This window comes from Pteropus vampyrus, unplaced genomic scaffold, assembly GCF_000151845.1.
Source record: "Pteropus vampyrus isolate Shadow unplaced genomic scaffold, Pvam_2.0 Scaffold8, whole genome shotgun sequence".
NCBI classification, from domain to species: Eukaryota; Metazoa; Chordata; class Mammalia; order Chiroptera; family Pteropodidae; genus Pteropus; species Pteropus vampyrus.
Window position 1 is genome coordinate 14532110 of NW_011888789.1, and position 10691 is coordinate 14542800.

A 10691-nucleotide genomic window follows, 5' to 3' on the forward strand; every position below is an offset into this window, starting at 1 on the left:
AAATTCCTTTAAATAGAAGCAATAAAGATCACATTTTCTAAATGCTAGAAATTAAACCCCGTATGGTCAGCAACCTTGCTAGTTTTATGCACCTCTGCCCAACTGAGCACCTAACACATTGTTCAGCACATAGTAGGGATTCATAAGTATTTGTTATATAAGGAAGGAGGATTACCCATGAAAATTACATCCTTCTCACAATATAATTCCTTATAATTTTCAATTACACTTTTAAAAATAATTCTTGTGTCAAAGAGAAAACTGAAATGGAAACGAGAATATATTTAGAAATAAATGGCAAAGGAGCACTATGTATTAAAATGTACAGGTTTTCTTTGTGGAAAATTTATGATCTTAAATGCATTTCTTGCAAAACACAAAAGATTTAAAATAAATGAAATACAGCATTCCACGGTAGAAATAGAAAGAAAAATGAAAAGCAGGCAGCAGAAAATCAAAGTAGAAAATAATGAATCGGACAATAATAAAATCAGTATACCTAACATATTAAAAAAGAAAACCTCAAGTCTGACCATGAAAAAAAATAGAAAACACAAAAATAAAGAATACTAGGAATAATAAAATAACTGCAGATGACATGGAGCTTTTTAAAAATTAAGAAAAACTATGCTTAACTCTGTATCATTAAATTTAAAGTTTAGAGGAAATGGCTGATTTTTTTTTTTTTAAGAAAGTACAAAGAATCAAAACAGACTCAAGAAGTAACATCACCTTGGTTGCTCAAATATTTACAAACATACTTCCCAGTCTTTCATTTGTTGATATTGTTTACGGTGTCTTTAGCCATACAAAATTTCTCTCACCCTGAAATCATACATATATTCTCTTATAATTCTTCCTTATGATTTATAGGTTTTTTTTTTTTAAATTAAATTCTTCAGTTATTTTTGGTGTCAGGTAGGGGTCTACCTTTATTTTCTTTCAGATAGATAGCCCACTGTGCCAGTATGATTTATTAACCTAAGAGCTCCTACTGCTTCATTAAAAAATGACAATAGCTTACTTTAAAAATTGGCAAAAAGTTTGAATATGCATCTTATTGAGAAAGAAGTGGAAATGGCCAATAAATATATTTTTAAAATTACATACTATTTTTGTTAAAAAATATAATGAAAACAATCATGAGATACTGTTTTTCACCTGTCTTATTGACAGGTAATTTCAAGTTTGATCATTTGTAGTGATAGTAGTGAAGGGATGGAAAAAAGGCGACTCTTAAAAGTTATTGGCGAAATTATAAATTTGTATGGCCTTTCTGGGGACCATTTGGCAGTAGAGTTGTTTGCCCTTATCCACAGTGGAGGCCTAAAACCACAGATAGTGCTGAATCCTATATACATCCTATGTTTTTTCCTATACATACATACATTTTCACTTAAAGGAAACACTTCACAGCTTCTCTTTGACATATTCAAAGTGCCAGCATCACTATTCTTGCACTTTGGGGCCATTATTAAGGAACTAAGGGTTACCTGAACACAAGCACTGTGATACCACAGTGGATCTGATAAACAAGACAGCTACCAAGTTACTAATGGGCAGGGAACATACAGAGCATGGATATGCTGGACTGAGGGAGAGGTCGCGTCCTGGGAGGGATGGAGCAGAATGGGACAGCAGGAGATTTCGTCACGTGGCACAGAATAGCATGAAATTTAAAACTTATTATTTCCGAAATTTTCTATTTAATATTTTTGGACCTTGATTGACCATGAGTAACTGAAACAGTGGAAAGCAAAACCATGGATAACGGGGGGACTACTATATATGAGAATACCTACAATACCTGTGGGCTGGCGTCACGTATCTGATGCACAAACTCAAAGATGAATGAATCACAAAAAAGTGGTGGATGGGACGTAGCATGGAATACCACTCAAATTGGGCCTGAGTTCCAGCCATGTGATCTTGGGAAAGTCACTGCTCCTCTTGGCCTCATTTTTAGGTCTGCACCTTTAAGGAGTTGAAATGAAAGGAAATTCAGATATTTTCATCCACTGGCATAAAACCTTCCAGTGGCCTACTATTATACCTAGAATCAGACCCAAGTGCATCATGTCAGTCTATGTGATGGCAGCCTTCACAATGGTTCCCAGTGGTCCCTGCTTCCTGGTGTGCACATTCTTGTGTAGCCACTACATAGTAACTGGCTTCTGAATAACAGAATACAGCCAAGTGTTGGGATATCACACCAAAGTTTTAATTAACAAAAGCCTGTCACTTTCATCTTACTCACTTTGTGTTCGCTCTCCTATTCCCCATCTGTTTTTTCCCTCTCCTTCCCTTCCTTTTTCTTCTCCCTCTCTCCCCCATATTGCTGAAACTGGGAGAGCAGGTGCTGATATTTTGAGCTGTCCTATGTAGAGGCACTGTAGGAGAGCACGGAGGGAGTTCCCATCCAACAGACAGAAAAGAACGCAGATTCTGAGTCCAAACTGAAGTGAAGTCTTTAGAGAGCGAATATAATAGTTAAAGGCATAAAATATGGAGCTCACAGCTGACATTCAAATTACATCTCAACCACTTCCTAGATATTTCACCTTGGGCAAGTTATTTCCCTTTCCAGTATCTCAATTTTTCCATCTGTCAATTGACAATAATAATAAGCATACCTACTTTGTAAGGTTATGGAGATATTAATGTTTGAAAAATGCTTGGAACACTTGACATATCACAGGTGCTATATCCATATATTACAAATAAAATTTTTAAATTCTTCTGACACTGTTAGCTTCAAAGTGTGGGTAACTAGTTCCCGAATGTATATAGAAAACATTTCACAAGATAGAATAGGCGAATGAACATTGTTGAATGCATAACGAGTGTCACATGTGTCATGTTACAGGCTTTCTCAAGCACAGTCACACGCAAACATACCTTCTCTGTCCTACATCCTCCTCTTCGATGCTATCTAGGAATCACTGGGGCTTCATGGACCATGGTAGCTGTGCACACTAAAGATTCTTGTCTCTTTGTCAGCAAACCCCAGTCCTGTGCTAATTCCTGAAGACCACAGGGTCTGCACCCCAATTTTTCTTTACTTGAGGGAGAAGTGTCGCCCCCAGAGCTGGACACACACAGAGCACGAGCCTTGGGGAAAATGTTTTCCTGGCCAGTGGCAGGTAGAAGAGTGCCCTGGCAAAGTAGGATTTGGGAAGATTCTCCAGGTGTCATCAGAAGGGGTGGAGCCAGGGGATTTGTCAGCAAAGACTAGTCTGATTGATGGGTCTTGATAGATAAATAGTAGGAGGGGCCAGCAGGTTTCAGAGATCGTAGCATAAAGCAATCAGTATGATGATACTCTTATTGGGATCGGCCTAATAAGGTCCAAATTAATATCATCTGTATCCTGACTGACTCACTAATCCATAATAATGTAATAATAATGTTTAGTAATAATGATATTCGTGTTCTATCATCTCCTTTGCATTTATTGGCTAGAGTAATTATCCTTTACATATTTTATATATTTTTACAAAGTAAAGATAAAGTAATTTTAAAATGACCTTTCCTGCAAAAGTTTTCCAAACATATTGAATGTTTAACAGAAACTAAGGAGAGGGGAATTCACAAAAAAATCTTGACCCTTAGTCTCTAGTTTTGGCTCTTCCTACTTGGTAAATCATCTTGACTTCTGACTTCTCTCTTGATATCAGTCTAGTTAAGACAATGTACAAGTGCAACCTCATGACATTTGAGAAATATTGGTGGGACTCTGGGATGATCTTAGTATGTATGGTTTTGCTAGAGTGTGGTGGGGGAAAAGGGGGAGAGGAGACATTGGAGGAGGAGAGCACGAGTGTTTACTTCATCTTGTGGTGGGGGTCAGGGAAGACTCTTTGCCTTGGGAAAAATTTTTCCTGACCACTATCTGTGCGCTCTATTTTCATTTGGCCTGACCAGCACTGTCCAATAGTAGCATTAAGCACTCTATGTTATAGAATTTAATTTTTTAATTTTCTATATTATAGAATTTAATGTAGACACATTAAATAAAGTAAAAACAAACAGGCGAAAGTAATTTTAATTGTATATTTTAACCCATTACAACCAAGTTATTATCATTTTTTAATATGGTCAATGTAAAAATTAATGAGTTATTTTACATTCTTTTTTTTTGTACTGAGTTCCAGAAATTCAGTTTGTACTTTCCACTTACAACTCACTCTCACTTTGTAAGTTGAATATTATCAAATATATCTGATCAGTATTTGGATTTTATAATATTCACAACTGTAAAATAATTGTCAAATAAATAAGTTGTCCAAATATATTTAAAAGTCTTCCTCTTAAAGATCATGTGAGATGAACAATGAAAAGTTCCTGTTGGGTTTAGTAACAAAGAAGTCATTGTGACCTTACCCTAGAATGACGAAGGCAGATGGAAGTGTGGGATGGTCTGAGGAGGCGGTTGGAGGTGAGGACCAGAGACACATGATATAGATAACCTTTTTCAATGGTTCATGACTAAGGGGAGGGAGTAGAAAGAGCAGTGTTGAGGAGGAGTCCGTCCAGGAAGGGCAGGTGAGGGAGTTCTGTTAGGAAAGACTTGCGAATGCATAAATGCTAAAGGAAGGATTCAGTTCACAAAGAGAGTTTGAAAATACAGGGCAATGTGAGAATATTGGGGTAATTACCTTAATAAGAAAGAAAAATGAGGTCAAGATCACCATTAGAAGGTAAAATAATTTTTAAAAAACAATTAGAGGAAATTGGGAATCGATGGAAGCTTTTCAGAGAAATTTGCAGATTTGGCAACTACAGCAGTAAAATTTCAATCTAGAAGAATTTCACAATTTTTCTGACATATCAGCAAAATTAAGGGGTATTGAATATATATGAAAGAAAAAGAAAGTAGAGAAAATTTGAAACAGGCTTTGGGAAAAATCAAGGAGTAAACATGTCAACACATAAAAAGAAGGGAAATTTTCCAGGCAGTATAGATACTTCCCAGTGGATGCAGATGATTTTGTGTTTACAGTGGTACCAAAATATCATGTAGTTATCATAAGACCAGCAGTGGTTATGGCATGGCAAATAATCAGGATTGTTTGTTTTGAAGTTTTACAAGGCAGATATGATGAATGGTAAGGAATTTCGGATTATTCCAGGGAATTATTGAGATCATAGTCCATAGAATCTAGAATTTACAGGAATGTGTGCATTATGTGCTATTGAGTCATCTCCTGGCAACCCTGTGAATGAGTAATATCCATAAAGGCCTGTCCTCAACAGCCCTGCTCAGCTACTATAGACAGGAGCCTATGGCTTCTTTTATGGAGTCAGTTATCTCATATTTGGCCTTCCTCTTTTCCTGCTGCCTTGTATTTTTCCCAGAATGACTATCTTTTCCAAAGAACCTTGCCTTCTCATTGATAGAACTAAGAGGGGAGAAATTAAGATAAGAATATGGTGATCTGGCATAACTTGTAATCTTGAGGAACAGGTATCTAATATATGAGTGTTTAGGGAAAAATGTCAAAAATCAGAAATTTGTAGTGGGTGAATATATTTTCTGAATTATTTATTTTGAACATAACCATTTGAGTTGATGTAAACTTCTGGGAATTTGCAGTGAGTCACTAAGAGTGGGTCAGTTGATAATATCACTGTTGATTTAAGCTCTAAAGAAGCTATAAAAACCAAATGGTCAGTGGGTTAACCACATAACACAGAAGAATGGTAGGATTTGGGATTTAGAAAAAGACTGGGGACTGTGCGTCATGAGAGAGTACCAAGACTTGTACAATTAAGAGTGACAAGGACAAAAAGAGAATAAAATCATATTCTAAAGGAGAAGGTCTTACAAAATTTTGGAGGAAAAATTATCTGGAGTGGGTTCTGTGTTTTGATCTTGAGCTTTCTGTCATTGACCTAAATTGGCTTGATGATATCCCAGGATTCAGGTCAGGTCTAGCCCCAGAGAAACAGAGAGGGTGGAAGTACAAGACAGTCAAGGTAATTGTCCTAAGAAGGCAGGCTTTATTTATCATTTGGATTCAATTTCATGATTTATTTTTATAGAGTAAAAGTAAAAGAATGGTCAAGACTCCACAGAGGAAGCATCATGATTGGGTAAATCCATCTAAACCAAAGCTGGGTTTAAGCATCTCCATCCCTTTGAGGATGTCCAGTTACATATTCAAGAGACCAGTTACTAGAATCACATCCCACCCTGGCAATGAGGTCAGATGCTATCACTGGGAGGAAACTTTGGACAAGCCCCAACAGGTGTGCTGGCAGAAGAGACTGCAAGGACTCCAGGCCTGCAGTAGCACAGGACAACTGTTAAGTCCTTTCGATCTTGCCAAAGCCTTGCAAAAACTTGTGCCTAGTTGCACAGGTGAATCCCTGCCAGGTGTTTTCACAGGTGGCTCCATGCCCACCCCTGCTGGGTCCTCACAACTGGCAGAGATGATTCCAGGAGCTGGTCTGGGTATCCCACAGCTCCTCTGCAAACAATTTCTGGTGACTGAGAAAGATATCAGGAAACAGGAAAAGAAAATGAAGATGGCAAGAGAGAGACTGGCCATTGCATTGATTGCAGACAAACTTGCTAGTGAGGCAGAGAAAGTGAGGGGCCAAGAAGGACATCCTGAAAAACACTAGGGAATAAAGAGAAGATGGTGCAGATGAAATGGTACGTTGTACTTTGTCAGTGTCTCTCTGTGGTGTCCATAATATTTTCTTGATTTGAGCTCTTGAAACTTGAAAATATACCAATGCTTTTCTTCATTAAACGTCTTTGCATGACAGAATATATAGACAGTGATCTTTTTGAGGTGAGAAATTTGGTTTTAGGTGAGGAGATCTTTCCTCTTCATGTTGAACTCGCACTTTCCTTTATATGTATGTTATTTGTTTGTATTTTAAAGTCAACAGAGAGTCATCAAAGTCATGGAATTATTTAGTGTTTTACCTCACAGTCACAGAATCAGACCTACCTAGTTAGAATGGATTATTCTTCTTGTGTAATATTCCAGTAGTCCCTAAAGTAATATTTTATTAAATAGCTTTTATATCTATATTCTCAAATAAGACATATACTTCTAGGCCTTTTATTTTCTGTTCTTTGTTGCATGTTAATTCAGAGTTGCATATAATGAAATGCCATACTTTCCTTCATTTTTTTAGATTTATATGTGTTTTGAAATATGACTCATGAAGGTTCACATGCCATTCAGAGGATCATGATATCAAGACAAACCATTTTCAGCATCATCTATTTAACAATAAGTTACTGCTTGTTGGAATTGATTTGCCTATTTGCCTGATCAAGCGTGTCGTATTATCAAATCCTCTTTGTTTTTACTTACTTTTGTCTAGCATATCTATCAGTTTCTGAGAACGAAGCATTAAACAATAACAGAGCATCTATGGTATTTATATCTTACGTAAAAAAGAGTTGTTTTTAATTGGATCTTTTGTGTTCTCCCATGTGGTAATCATGTGGAATTTTAGTCAGAATGTATTTTCTTGTCTTGCTTTAAAACTAATACTAATTTAGATACACTATTTTTTTCTTCCTGTTGTGTTTTTCTGATTTCACATTTCTTCTTCCTGATATTTATTCTTTACTGGTCCTTTACTGGGAGGTAAACTTTGAGTCTGTCTTTCTGTCTAAAGATGTCTTTAACTCTTTCTTCGACAATAGTTAGGTATTTAATGTAGGTTCTTAGTAATTTTTTTTCCTTCCTCATTAAGTTATTTAATACTTCTGAGCCTCTATATCTTTAGTTATAAAATATGAATAAAGCACTCAAGGATAGTGCATATAACTGAGATAATGCATGCAGAGCTTGCCAATCATGTTGCTTAGCAGATATTAAGTAGTCAATTATGGTAGCTATTGTTATCATTCTTACAGTCTTTAGAGAGTATATTTTTGGAGAATGCTTAAGACTGAGGATGTGAAGCTCACACCAAAAATGTTTGAATGGGAAGCATTAGCGTAATTTTAGTTCTTAGCCCTTTGATATCTTCATCTGTGGTCATTTGCAAAATGTATAGAAATCATACAATTTATTCCCTCAAACCCAAAGCAGAACAGTACACCTGTCTCATGCCTGAGATGCTTTGGGCTACTTGTTGGAGAGCCTCTGCTAGAACTGTCTAGTAGGATTTAGTGCAGAGAAAGGTGAAAAAAAGACTGAACTGTTTTTCCCTCAGATATTTTTCCCTGAGTTTTATTCATCTTTATATCCAAAAGAGACATTGTATTTATAGCATTGGTATTACTTGGGGATTCAGGCTTCCTTCTCCTACTCTGCAATGGAAGTTAGAAAGACCATGTCTGGAATTCAAGAGATTCTTTACTACCACATTTCTTAATGTCACTATGCCCTGTGATTAATATCAAGGGAAAAGTACATGAAACCAATCCAGGCAGGATGACTAATGGCTCAGACCCATTTGGAGTCCCCCTTGTTCTTACAGGATGTTTCCAACGGATGATGTTCAAAATGCAGGTGGTAACCCTTTAGCTCCTAATCATGGGGCGGGTATAAGCTCAGAGATAAGCCTGGGGATAAGCTCAGAGCAGTGTCTGTTTTTCACCCAGACTGAAAACATTCAATATTTTAGTTGGTGAGGACTATGTCCATGCATGCTCAGAGATGATCAGTCAGGTGCAAAGCACATACGGATTCACACGTTCCATTAAAGTAGTGTTTTGGGTTTCTTTGGATAAATACCCAGAAATAGAATTACTGGGTCTTTCTTTGCCTCTTGTTATAGCCTTTGTTTTAAAGTCTATTTCATCTGATTTAAGTATTGTTACCTTAGTTTTTTATGTTTATTTGTTTTCAATTTTGTGAAATATCTTTCTGTTCCTTTACTTTCAGTCTGTGTGTGTCTTTCAATCTGAAGTGAGTCTCTTGTAGTCAGCATATGTAAAGGTCTTGTTTGCTTATCCATTCAGCTACCCTATCTTTTGATTGGAGCATTTAATCCATTTACATTTAAAGTAATTGTTGATAGATATGTAGTTATTTACATTATTCATATTTTTGATATATTTTTTTCTTCTTCTGAAAGAAGTCCCTCTAACATTTCCTGTAATACTGGCTTGGTAATGATAAACTCCTTTAGCCTTTTCTTGTCTGAGAAGCTGTTTGTCTGTCCTTTGATTCTAAATGATAGCTTAACTGGTTAGAATAATTTCGGCTGTAGGTCCTTGGTTTTCAGCACTTTGGCTATTTCCTGTCAATCCCTTCTGGCCAGCAAAGTTTCTGTAAAGAAATCAGCTGACAGTCTTATGGGAGCTCCCTTGTAGGTAACTAACTGCTTTTTTCTTGCTGCTTTTAAGATTCTCTCTTTGTCATTAACCTTTGGTGTTTTAATTACGATGTGTCTTGGTGTGGGCCTCTATGGGTTCATCTTGCTTGGGATTCTCTGTGCTTCCTGGGCTTGTATGTCTGTTTTCTTCACCATAATAGGGAAGTTTTCTGTCATTATTTCTTCAAATAGGTTTTAAAGTCCTTGCTCTCTCTCTTCTCTTTCTGGTACACCTATGATGCGAATGTTGTTTGGCTCGATGTTGTCCTAGATGCCCCTTAAGCTATCCTGATTTTTTTGGATTCTTTTTTCTTTTTGCTGTTCTGATTAGGTATTTTCTGCTACCTTATTTCTAAAACACTGATTTGATTCTCTGCTTCACATAATCTATTGTTGATTCCCTCTAATGTATTCTTCATTTCAATTATTGCATTCTTTATTTCTGACTGGTTCTTTTTTATGGTTTCTATCTCTTTGTTCTCACTGAATTCATCTATTCTTCCTCTAAGTTTATTGAGCATCCTTATAACCTGTGTTTTGAATTCTGCATCTTGTAGATTGTTCATCTCCATTTTGTTGAGTTCCTTTTCTAGAGCTTTGTTCTGTTCTTTCATTTGGGACATGTTTTTTTGTCTCCCAGTTTTGACCACCTCCCTGTGTTTGTTTCTATGTATTAGATAGAACAGCTGTCACCTGGTCTTAGTAGAGTTTTCTTATTTAGTAAGTGTCCTGTGAGGCCCAGTGACACAATCTCCCCTGGTCACCTGAGCCGGGTGCTCCAAATGTGTCTCTTGTGTGAGTTGCATGTGCCCTCCTATTATAGTTGAGCCTTTGTTACTGTTTGCACATCAGTGGGAGGGATTTACCCATGGCGGATTGGTTGTGAGAACTGGTCAGTGAGGGGCTGACCTTATGGAGCAGAATTCTCTTTAGCAGGGCTCTGGCGTGTTGTCCTTGGATACAGCCCAGGTAGTACTTAAGCTCTCTCTGAATCTAGCCACCAGGCATGCTGGCCCCAGTGCCCTCTGAAAAGGTCCCTGCCAAAGGCCAAGTTCAACTGCAGCCTGTGCCCTGTCTACCATCTGGCAAGAGTCAACAAATGATCTGCAGATGGCCACCACCCATTCTGGGATTAGAGGTGCCTTAAGAGGCCAAGCTGTGAACCAAGGCAAACTGCCACTAGTGCCAGGCTTGGGGCTTCTCAGAAAGAGATACAGAGCACGCCAAAGCCAGATGCTGCTTGTTTGGGTTTTGTGAATCTTTAAGAGATTTTAGGAAGGCCTGCAACATGAGCCAAAACAGGCCATTCGTGTGGGAAAGGCACGGGAGGCACTTGGGATGGGACCACAAATTAGGTTGGGCAGGGTGTCCAGGAATTACCAGGGTAGGGCAAC

General features: G+C 37.5%; 1 protein-coding gene across 1 annotated transcript; it reads left to right on the forward strand.

The window, feature by feature from the left end:
- The first annotated feature begins 6060 nt into the window (after positions 1-6060).
- Positions 6061-6630, forward strand: MBD3L1 (methyl-CpG binding domain protein 3 like 1). The gene has a single exon (XM_011373473.1). It carries the CDS (start codon positions 6061-6063, stop codon positions 6628-6630), a length of 570 nt encoding a protein of 189 aa, XP_011371775.1.
- The last annotated feature ends 4061 nt before the right edge of the window (positions 6631-10691 follow it).